General features: G+C 38.7%; 1 protein-coding gene across 6 annotated transcripts in view; it reads right to left on the bottom strand.

The window, feature by feature from the left end:
- Positions 1 to 23,227, bottom strand: part of RABGAP1L (RAB GTPase activating protein 1 like) — a 726,671-nt gene that overhangs the window by 540,574 nt on the left and 162,870 nt on the right. For all 6 annotated transcript variants that reach the window (XM_042229119.1, XM_027975891.2, XM_060396625.1 and 3 more), the window contains one exon: positions 14,613 to 14,754. In XM_042229119.1, the coding sequence (XP_042085053.1) occupies positions 14,613 to 14,754 (142 nt within the window). The remainder of the gene's footprint in view (positions 1 to 14,612; positions 14,755 to 23,227) is intronic.

Raw genomic sequence — 23,227 nt, 5'->3', positions numbered from 1 at the left:
CTTAAATTTTCTAAAAGGTTTAAAAAGTTTCATGCAATAGATTTATATACTTTTGAATAAAATGTCTAAGAATCTGATTTTCTTATCAGAGATTCTGCACTGTAATAACCTTGAAGAACAATCCTCCCTGGATCAATATAAAAAGATTTTTATGACCTTAAGATGTATTTTTTTCTATTAGATTACCCATTTATCACAGTTTGAATTAAATATACATTTCACACATGCCAAAACAACCACAAGTACAATTGTACCTTGAATATTAACAAACTGTGTGGGCACACTTAAGTTACTAAATGAGAGGATAGATGCTTGCCATCACACCTATATGATGAAAACACTAACTCTAGCAATATTGCTTTTCTTTTTTTTCTTGCATTTTATATTTCCTCTCAAATATATTTTGTATTAAGAACGAAGTTAAATCATGAAATTTGTTTCGCTCTCCATTAGGTTATTTCAAAATGCAAAAAGAAAAAAATAATTTATTTCTTAGATACTTTCCACTAAAAATACACTAAAACTTTACTATAATACACTGTATATAGCAAAAGTCCTATAACAACAGTTTATTTTGGAACACTAATAAAAAGGGCATTTATTATGTAATAAAATGTAACTAACAAAAAGGAACATTAACTATACTGTGGCCCCATTTTTGTACACAAAAGACATTACAGTAATACCAAAACATTCCACAGAGTTTCAGAAATTACATAAAGTATACTTAAAACTGTTCACAAATATGCTTTGACTGTTTGGATTGGCCAATTTTTCTGTAAAGGGCCAAATAGTATTTTTAACTCTCACATGTTGTTACTGTTTCCTTTTACTTTTTTGGGGGGGTTGGGGGTGGGAGGGGGCACTGGGGCAAGTTGTTATTACAATCCTTTAAAAATATAAGAACTATTCTTTGCCCAGAAGCCATATAAGAAAAAATAAGTTGTGGACCAGATTTGCCAGTAGGCTACAGTTCGCCCTTTGAGAGTAACTATTCATTCTTATTTGCTTCAAAATCTTAAAAATGAAAGAATCTTTTAAATGCCAAATACTACATTTTCCAAAGGCATTAATTTCATTAAAGGGTAAGGGTATACTTACAGTAATATAAAAGACTATATATTTTATAATTTAAATGTAATAAAAATCATTCCCATACACATTGAACATGTTAGAATCAGATTTTGAACTGCCAGTTCCAAGAATCTTATCACTTACATTGAAACACTAGATTCCAGTGAAAACCCACAAGTTAAAGATAGAATAATAAACTTTCCAGGCACAATAACATTGCAGGAAGTGAATTAAAACATATTCTTTGTTAACTGAAAGGTCAATTACTGTTTAAAACTGCATAAAAACTTTTTCTGTGGGGAGGGAGTAAAAAGACACGCAGCTTAGACACATGACAATACAGTTTACTTATACTGAATGGTACAGATTTTCACTCTTTGGAGGTATTTTAAAATATAAAGATTACTGTATGATTGAGGTAAAATAAGATTAGACCTTGACAGATCTTACTCATGAATCAAACACTGTAAGTTTGTATTTTAGATTTCTAAATGAAATACAAACCACAGGGGAGGATATTAAATGCTTGAGTTCAGTTGATATGGAACCCAATCACACTCAGTCATCCCATGGTTAGATCTCAGTATTCTCTGACACACCACCAGTTATTTGTAAAGGAAAAGGTCAGAAACCCAAACAATTCTAATAATCTTATATGAGTATCATACTCTTGATTATATTTAGGTAAATGCAATACACACTGTGATGTGTCATAGTATTACTTAATTCCCGCAATGATTCAAAATGTTTCAGTTCAGTTCAGTTGCTCAGTCGTGTCTGACTCTTTGCGACCTATTCCCACCTAAAACATAAGTAACCTTAAAGGAACTTCTGTCACTCTCAGAACAAAGCTTATTACTAAAATATCTAGGTACACACACAAACACATAAACTCATACAAAAGATGTGTTTTTCATCATAGGGGAATAGATTGCAAAAGCAGGAAGTCCAAGAGGTACCTAGAGTACCAGGCAAGTTTGAACTTAAGAGTACAAAGAGAAGCAGGGCAAAGGCTAACAGTTTTGCCAAGAGAATGCACTTGTCATAGCAAACACCCTCTTCCAACACACAAAAGAAGACTCTACACATAGACATTACCAGATGGTCAATACCAAAATCAGATTGATTATTTTCTTTGCAGCCAAAAATGGAGACGCTACATACAGTCAGCAAAAACAAGACTGGGGGCTGACTGTGGCTCAGATCAACTCCTTATTGCCAAATTCAGACTTAAATTGAAGAAAGTAGGAAAAACCACTAGACCATTCAGGTATGACCTAAATCAAATCCCTTACAATTATGCAGTGGACGTGACAAATAAATTCAAGGAATTAGATCTGATAGACAAGGTAACTGAAGAACTATGGGCAGAGGTTCGTGATCAAGACCATCCCCAAGAAAAAGAAATGGTCTGAGGAGGCCTTACAAACAGCTGAGAAAAGAAGAGGAGCAAAAGGAAAGGGAGAAAAGGAAAGATACAAGCATCTGAATTGAGGGTTCCAAAGAATAGCAAGGAGATAAGAAAGCCTTCCTCAGTGATCAATGCAAAGAAATAGAGAAAAATAATAGAATGGGAAAGACCAAAGATCTCTTCAAGAAAATTAGATACCAAGGGAACATTTCATGCAAAGATGGGTACAATAACAGACAGAAATTATATGAACCTAACAGAAGCAGAAGATATTAAGACGAGGTGGCAAGAATAAACAGAAGAACTATACAAAAAAAGACCTTCATGATAACCATGATGGTGTGATCACTCACCTAGAACCAGACATCCTAGAATGTGAAGTCAAGCGGGCCTTAGGAAGTATCACTACAAGCAAAGCTACTGGAGGTGGGAATTCCAGCTGAGCTATTTCAAATCCTAAAAGATGATGCTATAGAAATGCTGCATTCAATAGGCCAGCAAATTTAGAAAATTCAGAAGTGGCCACAGAATTGGAAAAGGTCAGTTTTCATTGCAATCCCAAAGAAAGGCAATGCCAAAGAATGCTCAAACTACCACACAATTGCATTCATCTCACACTCTAGCAAAGTAATGCTCAAAATTCTCCAAGCCAGGCTTCAACAGTACATGAACCATGAACTTCAAGTTTCAAGCTGAATTTAGAAAACGCAGATGAACCAGAGATCAAATTGCCAACATTCGTTGGATCACAGAAAAAGCAAGAGAGTTACAGAAAAACATCTATTTCTGCTTTATTGACTATGCCAAAGCCTTTGACTGTGTGGATCACAAAAAACTGTGGAAAATTCTGAAAGAGATGGGAATATCAGACCACCTGACTTGTCTCCTGAGAAATGTGTATGCAGGTCAAGAAGCAACAGTTAGAACTGGACATGGAACAACAGACTGGTTCCAAACTGGGAAAGGAATATGTGAAAGCTGTATATTGTCACCCTGCTTATCTAACATATGCAGAATGCATCATGCTAAATGCTGGGCTGGATGAAGCACAAGCTGGGATCTAGATTGCTGGGAGAAATATCAATAACCTCAGATATGCAGATGACTCCACCCTTATGTCATAAAGTGAAGAGTAACTAAGGAGCCTCTTGACAAAAGTGAAAGAGGAGAGTGAAAAAGCTGGCTTAAAACTCAACATTCAAAAAACGAAGATCATGGCATCTGGTCCCATCACTTCATGACAAATCGATGGGGAAACAATGGAAACAGTGACAGACTTTATTTTGTTGGGCTCCAAAATCACTGCAGATGGCGACTACAGCCATGAAATTAAAAGATGCTTGCTCCTTGGAAAAAAGCTACGACTAACCTAGACAGTATGTTCAAAAGCAGAGATATCACTTGCCAGCAAAGGTCCATCCAGTCAAAGCTATGGTTTTTCCAGTAGTCATGTATGGATGTGAGAGTTGGACTATAAAGAAAGCTGAGTGCTGAAGAACTGATTCTTCTGAACTGTGGTGTTGGAGAAGACTCTTGAGAGTTCCTTGGACTGCAAGGAGATCAAACCAGTAATCCTCAAGGAAATTATTTCTGATTATTCATTGTAAGGACTGATACTGCAGTTGAAACTGCAATACTTTGGCCACCTGATGCAAAGAACGGACTCATTGGAAGACTCAGATGCTGGGAATATTGAAGGCAGGAGGAGAAGGGGATGACAGAGGATGAGATGGCTGGATGGCATCACCAACTCAATGGATATGAGTTTGAGAAAGCTCCAGGAGTTGGTGATGGACAGGGAAGCATGGTGTGCTGCAGTCTATGCAGTCACAGATAGTCAGACATGACTGAGCGACAGAACTGAACAAAATGTCAGACCACTTCACCTGTGTCCTGAAAAACCTGACTGCAGGTCAAAAAGCAACAGCTAGAACCAGACATGGAACACTGGACTAGTTCCACACTGGAAAAGCAGTATGTCAAGGCTGAATATTGTCACCCTGCTTATTTAACTTATATGCAGAGTGCATCATTCGAAATCCCAGGCTGGTTGACTCACAAGTTGGAATCAAGATTTCTGGGAGAAATATCAACAACCTCAGATATGCAGATGATACTTCTGCATATTTAATATCTAATGATACCACTCGAAGACCGAAAGCAAACAGAAACTAAAGAGCCTCTTGATGAGAGTGAAAAAGCTGGCTTAAAATGCAACACTCAAAAAAATAAGATCATGGCATCCAGTCCCATCACTTCATGGCAAATAGATGGGGACAGAGTGGAAACAGTGACAGATTTTATTTTCTTGGACTCCAAAATCAGCAAATGGTGACTGCAGATGTGAAATTAAAAGATGCTTGTTCCTTGGAAGAAAACCCATGACAAACTAGACAGAGTATTAAAAAGCAGAAACATCACTTTGCCACCAAACGCCTGTATAGTCAAAGCTATGGTTTTGCCAGTAGTCATGTAAGGATGTGAGAGTTGGACCATAAATAAGTCTGAGTACCAAAGAATTAATGCTTTCAAACTGGAGAAGACTCTTGAGAGTCTCTTGGACTGCAAGGAGATCAAACCAGTCAATTCTAAAGGAAATCAATCCTGAACATTCACTGAAAGGGCTGATGCTGAAGCTGAAGCTCTAATACTTCAGCTATCTGATGTAAAGAGCTGACTCATTGAAAAAGACCCTGATGTTGGGAAAGACTGAAGGCAGGAGGAGAAGCAGGCAACAGAGGATCAGAAGGTTGGATGGCATCATTGACTCAATGGACATGAGTCTGAACATCCTCCAGGAGATAGTGAAGCACAGAGAAGCCTAGCATGCTGCAGTCCATGGGGTTGCAGAGCTGGACACAACTTGGCAACTGAACAAAAACACAAATACTTCTTACATTAATTAATGGGTAAAATTAATTAATATAAAAATATGCTCTCTTCCAGGGTGAACTAACTCGCACTGAGCCTTTGAATATGGCAATTAAAGATAGGTATGATGCAGTCACATCTCCCTGCCAATTATTTCTCTAAAATTGGTCATTTTCTATTTACAGGACCAGCATCCTAGTTCAGGCTTTATGTCCTTGAATTAGACATATATATCATAGATTCTTCATTATTCTTTTAACTGCATTTTACATAATATACTGCCAGCTTAATCTACCTAACTCAAACCTTCACTCATGCCATGACCAAGCTCAAAATCCTTCTAAGACTCTCTACTACTTTATACAAAGGCTATGCTGTTCAATGTTTCTAGTCACTTTCTCCAAGGAAGGCCTGCTCTCAATCTCTCTCTGACCTCACACTCGCTGTCTCCTGGGCATACTGAAGATTCTGCTTATGTCTGTACTTTCCGCTTTCACCTATGTCAGAATGCTATGCTTCTTCCTTCCTTCCACTAACTCTTTCAGACTTTCCCAGGTGTGGTCATTTGAAAATGAATTAAAACTAGTGTTTACTGGAGACCCACTGTGTGGAACTAACTGACAAACCCACTAAGATGAATAAGAATCTGAACTTCTCACTGGAATTTACAGTCACAAGGGGGAGAGAAGACACATGGAACTATAATTTAATATGGAATACCATAAATGACACTAAAGATACGTAAATATAGTGGAATTCTGCAGTCAGGGAACAGGAGATCACTTCTGACTGGGGACAAATACAGCAATCATGAGAAAGACATTTAACTTGATAGCTGAACCCTGGTTTCAAAAGGCAGAGATGGCAAGGATGCCACATGTAATGGAAATTGCTCAATAAAAGACACCAGAGACCTACAGCAATCAATTCTCTTATAATTCACTTGGAAATTCATCACATACTGTTTTGAAGTTGTCTGGATCATTTTTTGTTTACCTAATACTACATGTATGTATACCCTTAACAGGACCTCGTCTAACAGGAGAAGTAAGATATAAACTTGTAAAATAATAGAAGTAACAGTAATTATCTTGCATGGTTATGGTAATAAGTGAGGTAATATGTATGCAAAAGTGATGGTTATCAATATGTAACAGATGCTTGAAAAAGGATAGTTTCCTTCATTTCTGGTACATAACTCTTTGTTACAGCCAGTTCTATAATGACCACTAAGATTCCTGCTTCCTGGTATAAACACCTTATATAATCCCTACCCTTGAGTGTGAGTGGGACATGTGAATAAGATGGATGTCATAGCTGTGACAACGTTGCGTTACATGGCAAAGCTGAAAGGATTCTGCAGATATAAAGTCCCTAACCACTTTGGCTTTAAGTTAATCAAAGGCAGGCTACCCTAGAAGGGCCTAACCTAATCAGGTAAACTCTTAAAAGAGAGTTTCGAGGACCTCCCTGCCAGTCCAGTGGTTAGGACTCCATGCTTTTCACTGCCGAGGGCACGGGTTCAATCCCTGGTCAGGGAAGTAAGATCCTACAAGCTGCACCATGTGGCCAAAAAAAAAAAAAAAAATTAAAACCAAGAACTATCATTTTAAAAAAAAATGGGGGGCCTGGGCCTTCTCCTGCTGGCCTTGAACCAAGCCCCTATGAGTACTATAACAACAATGAAGTGAATTCTGCGAGCTCTGAAGAGAACCCCAAGTTTCAGATAAGACCGAAGCCCCAGCCAAAACTCTCAGCCGCAGCCTCAGGAGACCATGAACAGAGGACCTAGCTAATCCAGAGCCACACTTGTGATCCATGTGAGATAATAAAAGGGTGTTACTTTAAGACACTATATTTTTTAAATAACTTATTATGGAGCAATATAAAACTAACTAATACACTCTACTTTCTCTCAAATACCTTCCCTTATCAAATGCATTTTTTGATAACTTTCATTTGTTTAAACAGATTCAAGAATCAGACAACATGATGAAGCCCTTTCTTCCCTCTCTCACATATACACAGAAGTGCACATACACATCAATTTTATAAACATAAAAAGTACCTGAGTGGAAAATAAATAGTATCTACCATGCCAGTATTATTTTGTTGAAACATATTTTCTCATCTACAAAATGAATATAATAATAGTATTGACCTTATGGGGTTGATATGAGGAATAAACAAATTAATATGTGTAGTATGACCAGGAGCAATGGAATCTGATAGTGTATTTTTAAGTAAGACCTCATTTAAACAAGATCTCTAGGTAATACACACACACTTAAAACCTGAGAAGCATTTCTTACAATCAGCACCTACCACAAATAAGTACAATATGATCATTGAAACTGAAAGTCACTCAGTCATGTCCGACTTTGTGACACCAGTCCATGGAATTCTCCAGTATAGTCCCCAACTATACAGTCCATGGAATGCTCCAGGCCAGAATACTGGAGTGGGTAGCCTTTCCCTTTTCCAGGTGATCTTCCCAACCCAGGGATCAAACACAGGTCTCCCACAATGTGGGCAGATTCTTTACCAGTTGAGTCACAAAGGAAGCCCAAGAATACTGGAGGGGGTAGCCTATCCCTTCTCCAGCAGATCTTCCCGATCCAGGAAGTGAACCAGGGTCTCCTGCATTGCAAGTGGATTCTTTACCAACTGAGCTATCAGGGAAACCCTAGTACGATCACTGTATTAAAAAAAAAAACTCATTTCTTTTCTATATTCTCCATTTTTATTTTCATTAGAATATAAAGAAATCTCATTTGCAAACTGATTTCTACAGTAAAAGCTGCCTGTGATTATCTTTAATCAGACTATGAATTAAGAAATTAAAAGAAAATAAACTTTTAGTTGAGTTAGAGATGGTTTTGCTCTGCAACCAAAATGAATTAGAAGTCGTATTAGCTACCAGTCACTCAGATCAGAGGGAATATTTTTAGTCTAGATAGCATTTAACCAATCTAAATACAAAACAAAAAATGTAGATCGGAGTAAAGTTTTCAAGTAAGCGTGAAGCTTGCCTCATATTACTGTGAATCTGGCCTTTTACAACTACTTGGACATGTGTCTTAAAGGAAATCACCCTGTATTTGCCATCTATTGTCTTCTTATAATTTACCATCCATGTTATAAGTAACTAAATACAAATCTGAGGTCAACAAACAGAAAGTCAGCTTGAAAACCAAATTAAGCAGTATCAAGTGTACCTCAAGTTTCAAAAGCAGGAACAATTCAGAACATGAAGGAGTATACAAAGGTGACAAGGTTGTTAAAAAATAATCCCTATGGCAACTGCATTGATGGACCTAACTCTCTGCAAAGATTCCTTGCATTCAAATTAATTCCCTTTAACACACTTCATTTTTTGAACAGCATTTGAAAAATATGCAAAGATACTTTAATTCATTTTACTTTAGATCTGTCCCAGGAAATTAAGAGCAATTTTAGTCCTTTAAAGTCTGCATCCCTTTTTAGTTAAATTACAGGCTAAGGTAAGACAATTTAGTGACTTGAACTTCCACTTTTGCTTTGACAGGCAAATTGCTGAAAATAATTAAATAAAAGAATAATCCAAATCCCCCCAGCAGGAAAACATTTCTATGCCACCTCCAGCTCTAACTTTTGATATCTGCGTTGACAGAAATGTCAATTATAGAACTAATAATAAAGTGTATTGAAAATGTATGAAATGTCTCATCTATAAAAGAAACTATTACTTCCTACTCTGTGATTCTGTAGCTTTTTTAATATGGGTGATGGCTAATAGATTTTCAAAAGACAAGCTGACATCTCAAACAGTGAAAACTTGTTAAGAACAGAAGTAAAAAATTTTAGGGAAAAATAGAATTCTGATGACTTATTCTTATTCAAATCATATATAAGAATGAGAACTTGAAAATTTTATTCATGTTTTCACATTTTCAAGTACAATTTCAGAAATGTTATTTCCATTTTTCTAGTCTTTCTCAGTATGAAATCATCTTGAAACAATGTAAAAGAAAACATATTAATTTATTCTGTAATTTTTGTGATAAATATATTTACTTTTATTTATTCCTTCATTTATTATTATTCATGCTGTTTACTCAGAAGGCAAAAATTTCACTGAGAAGGTGATACTTATTAAAGAGGAGGGAGAGACTCATTTGGCAATCCAGGAAACAAGGTGTCCTTCCAAGGGCAACAGCAAGTGCAACAGCCCAGGGGCAGATCATAGCAGTGTCTGTGAAGGACACAGAAAGTGAAGAACTAAAGAGCCTCTTGACGAAAGTGAAAGAGGAGAGTGAAAAAGTTGGCTTAAAGCTCAACATTCAGAAAACTAAGTTCATGGTATCCCGTCCCATCACCTCATGGAAAGTAGATGGGGAAAACAGTGGAAACAGTGGCTGACTTTATTTTTCTGGGCTCCAAAATCACTGCAGATGGTGTTTGCAGCCATGAAATGAAAAGATGCTTACTCCTTGGAAGGAAAGTTATGACCAACCTAGAAAGTATATTAAAAAGCAGACACATTACTTTGTCAACAAAGGTCCATCTAGTAAAGACTATGGTTTTTCCAGTAGTCATGTATGGATGTGAGAGCTGGATTATAAAGAAAGCTGAGCACTGAGGAATTGATGCCTTTGAACTGTGGTGTTGGAGAAGACTCTTGAGAGTCTCTTGGACTGCAAGGAGATCCAACCAGTCCATCCTAAAAGAGATCAGTCCTGGGTGTTCATTGGAAGGACTGATGGTGAAGCTGAAACTCCAATACTTTGGCCACCTGATGCAAAGAGCTGACTCATTTGAAAAGACCCTGATGCTGGAAAAGATGAGGGCAGGTGAAGGGGACGACAGAGGATGAGATGGCTGGATGGCATCACTGACTCAACGGACATAAGTTTGGGTAGGCTCCCGGAGTTGGTGGTGGACAGGGAGGCCTGGCGTGCTGCAGTTCACAGGGTCACAAAGATTCGGACACGACTGAGCAACTGAACTGAACTGAACTGTGAAGGAGAGCAAAGGACAAGGGTGGAATTTGTGGGGCAGAAAGTGACAGCGAATGAGTTCAGAGAGGTTAAGATCAGAAAGCAAAGTCACATACGGCCTTGTAAACCATGGTAAAGAACTTTGGCAAGCAAAATGAAAAGCCAATGGAGGATTTTTAGAAGAGAAGAAATGTAACCTGACCAATTTCAAAAGGGCGACTATGGCTAGTGCAGAACCACAGACAAAGGGGGAGTGAACAAGGGTGGAATGCAGGAGACCCATTAGGAGGTACTGCAATAATCCAGTCCAAGAAATGATAGCACCAGAAAGAGGGTAGATTCTGGATTCTGAGATCCAGAGCCCAGGAACTACCACTTGCTCACAGGGGAAGCCTACAGGGAAGATGAGCCTTCAGCATTTACTGGAACACGTTCTTTTCATAGAACAGAAAAGAAGCAAAACCACTGTACATGTGCAAGGCCTCATGTCCAGCATATATCTGTGAATAGCTAGGACCCTCTCTAATCTGCCTGAGTGTGTGTGCAGCCTTGCATGTATACACAACCTCCCTGACCACCAGTGATATGCAGAACTAATGAGGCCCAGTCATTCCTTAAATCTCCTTTGGAAGAATGTCTTCACATTCGTTTGCCATTAAAAAAAAAAAAATTGCTATTGTTTCCAATAATGTTCCAGAGATATGTGCTTTTTCTACATTTGCTCCATATCGAGTAAACCCCTCCTGAGGTGAAAGCAAAGCTACCAGTTTTTACAGCTCGCCCCATCCTAGCAAAACCACCATGATAATAAGCCAGTGGTGGGAATGAGCAGAACAGGAGATGCCTCAAGTACTAAAACACCATTCACAGTTCTCACTCAAGGCTCAGTGGTTTTTCTTGAATAAATGCTTTCTCCATATTTTTATATAATTTGATTACCTTCTCAAGTCCTTCACTGCCTGTTTTTTGACAATTTTATTGACATTTATGATTGCTTTTTCATAAGCAGATTTGCCAAGCTTCTCATTCAAGCCATTCCTGCATTGAATACATTTTAAACATAATTTGCCTGAGCAACCTAATAAAAAAAATCATAGAAAATATTTTTAAACATTGCTACATATGGAAACTGCCTGTATACTAAAATCACTATTTCCTTTTGACTGCTAACATGTCTTTGTTGAAGAACTTACTCAGGTGGCCTTAAGAAGAAAAAGTCTCTAAGCAGAGTAAACAGCATTTGTAAAGCCACAGGAAGCCTGCTAGGAAACTGCACGCGAAAGTGTTAGGTGGGTAACTATTTTTAGCTCTCCCTTCCCTACTACAGATGAACTCAAATCTCTTACACCCTAAAAATGCCCTTTTGTGGCCACATGCAACTCAATGTTTTAAAGTCCAGGCTCTTTCCTCTTCTTCTCCACTGACTTTCTTGAAAAAATAGTCTCAAAAGTATTTAAAACATCCCTTTCTCACCTCTAGTCATTCCTCAGTCCAGTGTAAGAAGGCTTCTTTTCCAACTTTATTAAAATGGCCCACAGAGGTACCCAGTAGCCTCTCAGATTTACCCAATCCAATGAACAATCTTGTTCCTTATTATACTGAATCTCCTTGCTCTGTTTGTCAATACTGCAACATCATTTTCTCCTTTTGAATCTCCACTCCTTGATCCATTACTACCTTGTTTTAGTGCTCCTCCTACTGTTCTGATCATTTCTTCTGCAGATCTTTTAGTTGGACTTTCTCTTCCTGCATCAACTCTTAAATGTTAGTGATCTCTCAAAACTCTACTGTTAACCCACCCCTCCCACATGTTCTCTCAAAGAAATTTCAGCCAGTTATCATTGCTTCACACTGATGACCCTCAAACCTTTACCTCCAGTTGTTAAAACTTCTCTCACAATATAAGACGATTTCTAATCACTGAAAAATAGCTGTACTTCAATGTTCCACAGTGAGCTCAAATCCATCACTATCTGAAACTGAATGTATCATACCCCCAGCCCACACCCACTCTTCCAAGGTATTCCTATCTTGTTTGCTGGCATCAACATCATCCAGGCACCTAGCCTAGAAACCTAGATTTAATCTACGATTCTTTCTCTTCCCTTCTCTTCTTTCTGCTGCCCCTGACATCCAATTCAGCTATAAGCCTTGTTGCTTTTACCGCAGGAATATTCTCACATCTCTTCTGCCCCTCGTTCCCTATATGCTGAGGCAGCCATTTTGACACACCTGCAACGAACGAACTTTGTCAAAAGAGCTGCATCAAAAATAAAGTTGGAGCCCAAGTCAGCTCTCTTGCTAAGACTAGAAAATGATGAACCTCCAATACTTCGTACAGGACTTTCAGATCCTGGCAGTGAATGTCTCCAAACATTTTGCTGATTAATAACAAGTCAAAATTGGGATCATTTAGTTTGCCATTTACTTCTAAATGTATCAGTTGTCTAATTATGTTATTTTCCGTAAGTAAATGGTTCTTCCCTTACATTGCACATATACACAACTTTCAAACTTCATGAGCCCTAAATTTTCACTGGATCAAAAAATACCTTTCCAAGACTTGAATGGCATGGAGTAATAATATGTCAGACAAAATGCATGGTAAGTCTATTAAATAGCAACTACATTGTATACCACAAAGCAGATTAATACTATGGAAATAATATTCTGTGACTCCAAGGCTAAGATATAACAGGCATTGCAACTTCCACCTTAGTTCCCTGGACTGATGTCTGGGGAGAGCTCACCACTGTACCACACTGACACCCAAGCAGCACTAGTGGGAGGCCTATGTGGAGAGAAAGTGAAGTATCTTGACCAACTGCCAGCATCATTTGGGCAGCTATTATGAATCAGCCCCTTGGAAGCTTCCTCAAGCTTTCAGCCCCATCAATGTCATCTTCGAATAACTAAATCCCTCAAATAATATCTGACTCTCCATAACAAACGTGAAGCCACAACTGACCATACAAGCCTAATTCATGACCCACAGAAACCATGAGATAATAAACGTTTTCTGAGTGAAAAAAAAAAAAGGACTCTACTTCCAACTACATGTAAAAATTTAAATGGTTCAAAGACACATCATTAATGAGGGAAAAAAGAAAAAAAAAAAAAAAACCTGACAGGGAATTCCCTGGCAGTTCAGTGGTTAGGACTCTGAACTTCTACGGCAGGCCTCCAGGTTCAATCCCTAGTCAGAGAACTAAGGTCCCACAAGACACAGCACACAGCGAAAAAAAAAAAGAAGAAAGAAACTGACAAATTCGACTTCACAAAAATTAATCTTTCATTTCTCAAAAGACATTGTTCAGAAAGTGAAAAGGCAAACTACAGAGTGGGAGAAAATATCTGTAAAACACATCCAACAAAGGACCTTTGTGTGTGTTAAGTCGCTTCAGTCATGTCCAATTCTTGGCAACCCAATGGACTATACAGCCTGCCAGGCTCTTCTGTCCACGGAGATTTTCCAGTCAAAAATACTGGAGTAGGTTGGCATTTCCTCCTCCAGGTAAAGGACCTTTACCAGTATATTTAAGAAAGCTTAAAAATCAACAAGAAGACAAATAACCCAATGTTAGGAAGGGCAACAGATTTGAATAGAGTCTTGACAAGAAGGATAAACAGATGGCAAAGATGATATAAAGAAACTTTCTTTTAATAAACCCTATCACTTTCACTTTCCTATAAGCAGATAATATAACGGTTAAAAGTAAAGATCCATCATTTAGCTCTAGTTTCTATAAAAAGTACTGAGCACAGAGCCAAATGAAGTATGACTCTCATGAGGTTGGTCAGCAACTTTCAGCAGGATTCATGCAGTAAACAAAGCAGGTAACTGCTAGTGTTTCAAAAAAAGTGAATGGTAAGTGATAAGGCAACAACAATAAACAAACCAAAACTGAATCATGTCAAATGAGGAGTAGGACATGACATTAACCACTGAAATTCTAAAAACACTTAGGAGAATTTGAAACTTCTCATTAAACACTTCAAACGTGCAAGACAGCAAACTTAAGCTGTCAAATTTAAATAACTGTTTAAGTTGCACTTAGGAGTACACAACCAAGGACCCAAATGGACCAAATTCTCTTCTGCATCTAGTAGAATCTAGTCTAAAAGTAGCAGAGACTACAAGGAAACACCACTCCTCCCCCTACTGCTTAGAGAGATGCACACACACGCGTGCGCGCGCACACACACACACACACCTGTGAGGATACAAGTAAAGCAGCTATGTAAAGAGAAGAAACTGAGTAAGTTTCATTTCTTACCCACTTCTGCTTCATCCTCCTGGGGTGACAATGGGCCCCCTCCACTAGTAGGAGTGACTGGATCCTCCTTCTCAGACTCTCGCTGTAGACTCACCACCTCATATATTGCATCCCCAGCATTGGTATGGCCTTTCCCCTCAGACTGAGAAAGATATAAAAACGTATTTAAAGATTAAAAATCTGAAGGAAACACTGAAAAATGGTGTATTTCAAAGGTCATTAAAAAGAGCTAAAATGAAGAAGAGCAGCATGTCATGCTTGATCTACAGCATGTCTGAAGTTGACAAAAATCTTTCAAGTGCAATGTTGACATTACATTCTAAATGTATGGTTCTTTTAGTATTATTTTAACCAATACAATAAAACCTATTAACCATCTGAAAAAAATCTCAATTTCTTTTATCAGAAAAACCTAAGACATCACACATTCCAAGGCAGACAGATAGGCAAGTGATGCTGGATTCTTAGGGTTGACTACCTTGCTCTGAGATAAAGAGATACCAGCTATATCCATCAACTAATTCATGGAAGTAGGTAGTTTTCACCTTACAAATGGCTTACATTCTAAATGTCTTTTTTTTAAGGAGGAAAATTTCCAAGGCAATCACTAATTAACCAACTTAGCATGGCCTACAAAGTCCTAGATAAACTGAACCTTGCCTCTCTCATGAGCCTCATCTCATATTCAAAGACTGTTCCAATACTATTCTTCAGCCACTCTGGCCTTGTTTCAGTTCTGAGAACTTTTTCTTTTTTCACCCGCCCAAGGCCTTGGGATATCTTTTTCTCTCTGACAATACAGCTTTTCCTCCTACTCTTTGCTAACTACCATCAATACTGGATCCTTATTTCTTAATGTTACTTCTATTGTTCACTGGCTTTGTCGAGTCCACTATTTGAGACCCCATGCACTGCTGCATGCCAGGCTTCCCTGTCCTACACTATCTCCCTAAGTTTTCTCAAACTCATGTCCATTGAGTTAGTGATGCCATCCAACAGTCTCATCCTCTGTCACCTCCTTCTCTTCCTGCCCTCAATGTTACTTCTACAAAGAATCTAAATTCCCGTTTTTGGTTCTCATCATAACTTTTCCTTCTCTCTCAATGCATTTACTATAACTACACATTATATTTTTATTATATTTGTTTAATGGCTATCTCATCCACAACAGAGGAAGTATCATATGGGCAGAGATCATGTTGACTTTCAATCAGAAACAATATGGTACCTGACACATAGTTAGTATTCAAAAATATCTGTGGAATCAATGATTAGACTAATGGTAAAACATGACTTTTAAAGTCAAATAGATCTGAGTCTGAATTCAAATTTCACTACAAGTTAAGAGTGTGGTCTTGGACAAAATACTTTGCTGAGGCACAGTACCTCTTATCAATAAAACCAAAATAGACCATCTCATATATTATGGAGATTAAATATAATAATACTTAGAACATAAAATTAGAGTGACTGAAACACATTTTTATTGCTATTGTTATCTCAGTTTTTACACCATTTTACTACACTCTAAAGAACACAAAATAAGAATAGTACAGGCATATAGAGAGGTATAATCATCTCAAATACCTACCTGTACTGTAATTCATTTAAATTACAAAAACATAACTACTTTAATTATTCATTCTTTTCAAGAATTTCTTCTGAACAATAAATCAAATTTCAGGCCCATTTTCAAGCCATTTAGCAAATAATAAAAGGTAAAAATGTCCACTGCATTAAACATGGAAAAAAAAGAAGACAGCCATGAAAAATTATGTGGTTAGGTTTAAATCGAACATTTTTTTTTTGTAATTCTACTATATTCAGGAAACAAAGATCTCAATCCCTAAAGCAACAACCAAAGTAATTATATAAAGAAATACAATAAAAATGAAATACTAGAAAACAAGATGGCAAAGGAGTAGGTACTCTCTCCATAGATACATCAGGAATACACCTTCAGACACAGAAGTGCATGCAGAATACCAGCTGAGAGCGGACAGGAGTAGCTGAGCAGCAGAGAAGAAGATATAGAATCATGCAAAACTCGGAAGGATGGAGGAACTAGAAGGAAAAACAGGAGTGTTACAAGGGCTGGACCTACCCTTGGTGCGTGGGAAAGTGAAGCAGGGGTCCGATCCCCACATCAAGGCAGTTGTCTGAGTCAGAGGAGAAACATTTAAGGCTGAGAGTGAAATAGCTGATCTGTGGCAGCCTAAATGGAATGAGAATCAGACGGTCCTTGCTGCAGCCATATATACCCCAGACAGGGATGCAGGTCCTCTATAGGGGGCAGCAGCTGGGAGCTGGAGCTTAGGGATTGCGGAGCAATCACAGGGCGAGGGCTCATCTTGACTGTGGAGAATTGGACCAAGGGGATGTGAGGGAGGAGACTGTGGTGGGAAATGCCCGTGGAGGAAAGCCAGGCAGCCATGGAAGCAAGGCCATACTGCTGAGTCAAGCATAGGGCATGGAGTCATCACCATAGCCTCTCTCTCCCCATAGGCCAGCATCAGCAGCAGAACAATACAGAGCCTGGCCCATCAAGTGCCTGACGCACCAAACTACAGGGTAGGACCCCAGCCAGGGGGCGACTCTCTATATGCCTGACACACTGAACAACAGAAAAGGACCCTAGGCATAGGAACCCTCTAACTGCCTGAATGAGTGGAGCTACGGAGAAAGACTAGCCAAAGAGGCCTTCTGATCATCAGCTACCAGAGGCTCCAAAAAAACTCTGATAGGGCCAAAACTCTGAGGCAGTCCGTGTCCCTGCACACTTAGCGCCACCAGGGTCCCCACGACCCAAACAGCTGTGCCACCTTCACACTCAACCCTCACTGGGGCACAGCTGCCACAGGCAAAAAAAAAAAAAGTCTTCCATCTATGCATGAGGGATGTCTTCTGCTGTGTCTGACTCTTTGCAACCCTGTAGACTGTGGCCTCCCAGGCTTCTCTGTCAGGGAGGTTCTCCAGGCAAGAATACTGGAGTGTACTAGTCAATAATGATAGCCATACCCTTCTAGAGAACTATATTTCCTGCTGCCCTAGCCGTCAACTACCCTGATTCTGATCCTAAATAATGGAGCTGGAGAAATCAACCTTTTTGTTGTCAGATTACACTACAAAGCTACACTCATCAAGACAGTATGGTACTGGCACAAACACAGAAATGTAGACCAATGGAACAAGATAGAAAGCCCAGAAATAAACCCAAGCAGCTATGGGTATCTTATTTTTGACAAAGGAGGCAAGAATATACAATGGGGCAAAGACAGCCTCTTCAACAAATGGTTCCGGGAAAACTGGACAGCTACATGAAAAAGAATGAAATTAGACCACTTCCTAACGCCATACACAAAGATAAACTAGAAACGGACTGAAGACCTAAATGTGAGACAAGAAACTATAAAACTCTTAGAGGAAAACATAGGCAGAATACTCAATGAAATAAATCAAACCAAGATCCTCTATGACCCACCTCCTAAAGTAATGGAAATAAAAACAAAAGTAAACAAGTAGGACCTGATTAAACTTAAAAGCTTACGCACAGCAAAGGAAATTATAAGCAAGGTGAAAAAACAACACTCAGAATAGAAGAAAATAATAGCAAATGAAACAATGACAGGGAATTAATTTTCAAAATATACAAGCAGTTCATACACCTCAATACCAGAAAAACAAACAACCCAATCAATAAGTGGGGAAAAGATGTAAACAGACATTTCTCTAAAGAAGAAATGTGACCTTTGTTAGACATTTGCCAACAAACACATGAAAAGACACTCAACATTGCTCATTATTAGAGAAATGCAAATCAAAACTACAATAAGGTATTACTTCACACCAGTCAGAATGGCCATCATCAAAAAGCGAACAAACAGTAAATGCTGGAGAGTGTGTAGAGAAAAGGGAATGCTCTTGCATTGTTGGTGGGAATGTAAATTGATATAGCCACTATGGAAGACTGTATAGAGATTCCTTAAAAAACTAGGACTAAAACCACCAGAGGACTAAAACCACCATATGACCCAGCAATCCCACTCCTTGGCATATACCCTGAGGAAATCAAAACTGGAAAAGGCACATGTATCTCATTGTTCATTGCAGCACTATTAACAATAGCTAGAACATGGAAGCAACCTAGATGTCCATCGACAGATGAATGGATAAAGAAGTAGTGGTACACACACACAATGGAATATTACCCAGCCATAAAAAAGGAAATCGTGTGAGTCAGTTCTAATAGGTGCATGAACCTAGAGCCTATTATAGAGTGAAGTGAGTCAGAAAGAGAAAGAGAAATATCATATACTAACACATATATATATACAGAAACTAGAAAACTGGTACGAAAGAATTTATTTGCAGGGCAGCAATGGAGAAACAGATATAGAGAACAGATTCATGGACATGGGGAGAGGGGAGGAGAGGGTGAGATGTAGGAAGAGAGTAACATAGAAGCTTACATTACTATATATAAAATAGATAGCCAAGGGGAATTTTCTGTATGTTTCAGGAAACTCAAACAGGGGCTCTGTATCAACCTAGAGGGGTGGGATGGGGAGGAAGATGGGAGGGAGGTTGAAAAGGGAGAGGATATATGTATACCTATAGGCGATTTATGTTGAGCTTTGACAGAAAACAACAAAATTCTGTAAAGCAACCATCGTTCAGTTAAAAAATAATTAAAAGAAAAAGAAAATACTAATCAAACATTCAAATAATCCGAAAGATGGCAGCAAAGGAGAAACAAAGAAATGTAAAAAACAAACAAGCAGAGAATAAATAATAAAATGGTAAACTTATATGCAAACATATCAATAGTTATGCTAAATATAAATTGCCTAAATGTAACAATTTAAAAACATAATTCTCAGGTTATGTTGAAAACAAGACACAGTTATAATCTGTTTACCAAAAAAGGCACTTTAAATACAGTGACAGGAAAAGTTGAAAGTATAATGAGGTTAGAAGATATACCATGAAAACACCTATCAAAAGAAAGCAGAAGTAAAGTGAAGTGAAGTCGCTCAATTGCGCCCGACTCTTTGTGACCCCATGGACAGTGGCCTGCACCAAGCTCCTCCGTCCATGGGATTTTCCAAGCAAGAGTACTGGAGTGGACTGCCATTTCCTTCTCCAGGGAATCTTCCCGACCCAGGGATCAAACCCAGGTCTCCCGCATTGGAGACAGACACTTTACCATCTGAGCCAACAGGGTAGTGTCCTTTATCGGAGAAGGCGATGGCACCCCTCTCCAGTACTCTTGCCTGGAAAATCCCATGGATGGAGGAGCCTGGTAGGCTGCAGTCCATGGAGTCGCGAAGAGTCAGACACGAATGAGCAACTTCACTTTCACTTTTCACTTTCCTGCATTGGAGAAGGAAATGGCAACCCACTTCAGTGTTCTTGCCTGGAGAATCCCAGGGACAGGGTAGCCTGGTGGGCTGCCTTCTATGGGGTCGCACAGAGTCAGATACGACTGAAGCGACTTAGCAGCAGCAGCAGCAGCAGCAACAAGAATATATAAGAATCTTATAAACATGTAGCTAACAACAGGCTCTCAAATATATGAAGCAAAAACTTCACAGAAATGAAGAGAGATGGACAAATCCACATTTACAACTGGAAACATCAACACTCCTCTCACAGAAATGAAAAGAAGTATATGAAAATTTAGCTATGTTTAGAAGAACTGTACATCATCAACAATAGGATCTGATATTATACATCACTCCATTCAATAACAGAAGAATACACATTCTTTTCAAATGCATATGGAACATTCACCAAAACAAACCATGCCCTGGGTTATAAAACAAACTTTAAGAGATTTTTTTACACTAAACTAAATAATGTTTAGTGACCATAATATAATTAAACTAAAAATCAACACCAGAAATATGTCTGAAAAATCCCGAGATACTTAGAAATAACACACTGCTAAACACTCCATGGGTCAAAGAGGAAAACTCAAAGAAGAAAATATTTTGAACTGAACAAAAATGAAAATACAGCAAGTGAAAATTAGTGGGATACATCTACAATTTAGAGATATAAATATATCTATTTCAAATGAGCCATCCAAAAATCAATAATCTAAATGTGCGCCTTAAGAAACGAGGAAAAGAAGTGCAAAATAAAGCAAACAGAAGTAAAATAATAATAATAAGGATAACAGCACAAATCAATAAAACTGGGGACACAAAAAATTTAAAATCAATGGAATCTAAAGGTAGTTTCTTTACAAAGATCAATAAATTGATAAACCTCTAGCTAAATTCATAAAACAAAAAAGAAAGAAGATACAAATTATCAATACCAGGAATAAAAGCATGGGTATCACTACATACTTCATGAAATCAAATGGATAATAAATAAATACAGCAAAGAGTCCTATGCATATTAACTATACAATGTAGAAAAATGCACCAAATTTAAGCTGTACACCACAATAAATCACTGCAAATGGTGACTGCAGCCATGAAGTTAAAAGATGCTTACTCCTTGGAAGGAAAGTTATGACCAACCTAGATAGCATATTCAACAGCAGAGACATTACTTTGCCAACTAAGGTCTGTCTAGTCAAGGCTATCGTTTTCCAGTGGTCATGTATGGATGTAAGACTTGGACTGTGAAGAAAGCTGAGTGCCGAAGAATTGATGCTTTTGAACTGTTGTGTTGGAGAAGACTCTTGAGAGTCCCTTGGACTGCAAGGAGATCCAACCAGTCCATTCTAAAGGAGATCGGTCCTGGGTGTTCTTTGGAAGGAATGATGCTAAAGCTGAAATTCCTGTACTCTGGCCACCTCATGCGAAGAGTTGACTCATTAGAAAACACTCTGATGCTGGGAGGGATTGGGGGCAGAAGGAGAAGGGGACGACAGAGGATGAGATGGCTGAATGGCATCACTGATTCGATGGACGTGAGTTTGAGTGAACTCTGGAAGTTGGTGATGGACAGGGAGGCCTGGGGTGCTGCAGCTCATGGGGTCGAAAAGGATAGGACACGACTGAGCGACTGAACTGAACTGAACTGAACAGATATATTGCAAAACAGCTACCACAATAACATCCTTCACATGACATAGTCTTGGTAATTTACAAACAGATTGTATTCTTTCAGTAGAAGTATAGTTGATTTATATGTTTCACATATACAGTAAAGTGATTCAGTTTTATGCATATATATGAGTGCATATACATGTATACATGTGGTATATACATGTATACATATTCTTTTTCAGATTCTTTTCCATTATAGCTTATTAAAAAATATTGAATATAGTTCCCCATGCTATACAGTGAACTGAAGTGAAAGTCACTCAGCTGAGGCCGACTCTTTGCAACTCCATGGACTATAGAGTCCATGGGATTCTCCAGGCCAGAAATGGAGTGGGTAGACTTTCCCTTCTCCAGGGGACCTTCCCAACCCCGGGATCAAAGCCAAGTCTCTTGCATTGTAGGCGGATTCTTTACCAGCTGAGCCATAAGGGAAGCCAGTGCTATACAGTAGTTCTTTGCTTTTTATCTAATTTATATGTAGTACAATCAGCTAATCACAAATTCCCAACTGATCCCTCCCCTAACTTATCATACTTTCAGTTCAGTTCAGTCGCTCAGTTGTGTCCGACTCTATGATACCCCTTAACTGCAGCACGCCAGGCCACCCTGTCCATCACCAATTCTTGGAGTTCACTCAAACTCACATCCATTGAGTCGGTGATGCCATCCAGCCATCTCATCCTCTGTCGTCCCCTTCTCCTCCTGCCCCCAATTCCTCCCAGCATCAGAGTCTTTTCCAATGAGTCAACTCTTCGCATGAGGTGGCCGAAGTACAGGAGTTTCAGCTTTAGCATCATTCATCCCAAAGAACATCAAGGACCGATCTCCTTTAGAATGGACTGGTTAGATCTCCTTGCACTCCAAGGGACTCTCAAGAGTCTTCTCCAACACCACAGTTCAAAAGCATCAATTCTTCGGCACTCGGCCTTCTTTACAGTCCAACTCTCACATCCATACGTGACTGCTAGAAACACCATAGCCTTGACTAGATGGACCTTTGTTGACAAAGTAATGTCTCTGCTTTTCAATATGCTATCTAGGTTGGTCATAACTTTCCTTCCAAGGAGTAACCGTCTTTTAACTTCATGGCTGCAATCACCATCAACAGTGATTTTGGAGCCCAAAAAATTAAAGTCTGACAGTTTCCACTGTTTCCCCATCTATTTCCCTTGAAGTAATGGGACCAGATGCCATGATCTTCGTTTTCTGAATGTTGACCTTTAAGCCAACTTTTTCACCCTCCTTTTTCACTTTCATCAAGAGGCTCTTTAGTTCTTCTTCACTTTCTGCCATAAGGGTGGTGTCATCTACATATCTGAAGTTACTGATATTTCTCCTGGCAACTTTGATTCCAGCTTGTGCTTCCTCCAACCCAGCGTTTCTCATGATGTACTCTGCATATAAGTTAAATAAGCAGGGTGACAATATACAGCCTTGACGTACTCCTTTTCCTATTTGGAACCAGTCTGTTGTTCCATGTCCAGTTCTAACTATTGCTTCCTGACCTGCATATAGGTTTCTCAAGAGGCTGGTCAGGTGGTCTGGTAT

The sequence above is a fragment of the Ovis aries genome, chromosome 12 (genome assembly GCF_016772045.2).
Source record: "Ovis aries strain OAR_USU_Benz2616 breed Rambouillet chromosome 12, ARS-UI_Ramb_v3.0, whole genome shotgun sequence".
Classification (NCBI taxonomy): Eukaryota; Metazoa; Chordata; class Mammalia; order Artiodactyla; family Bovidae; genus Ovis; species Ovis aries.
This window is presented reverse-complemented; position numbering and strand designations above follow the sequence as displayed.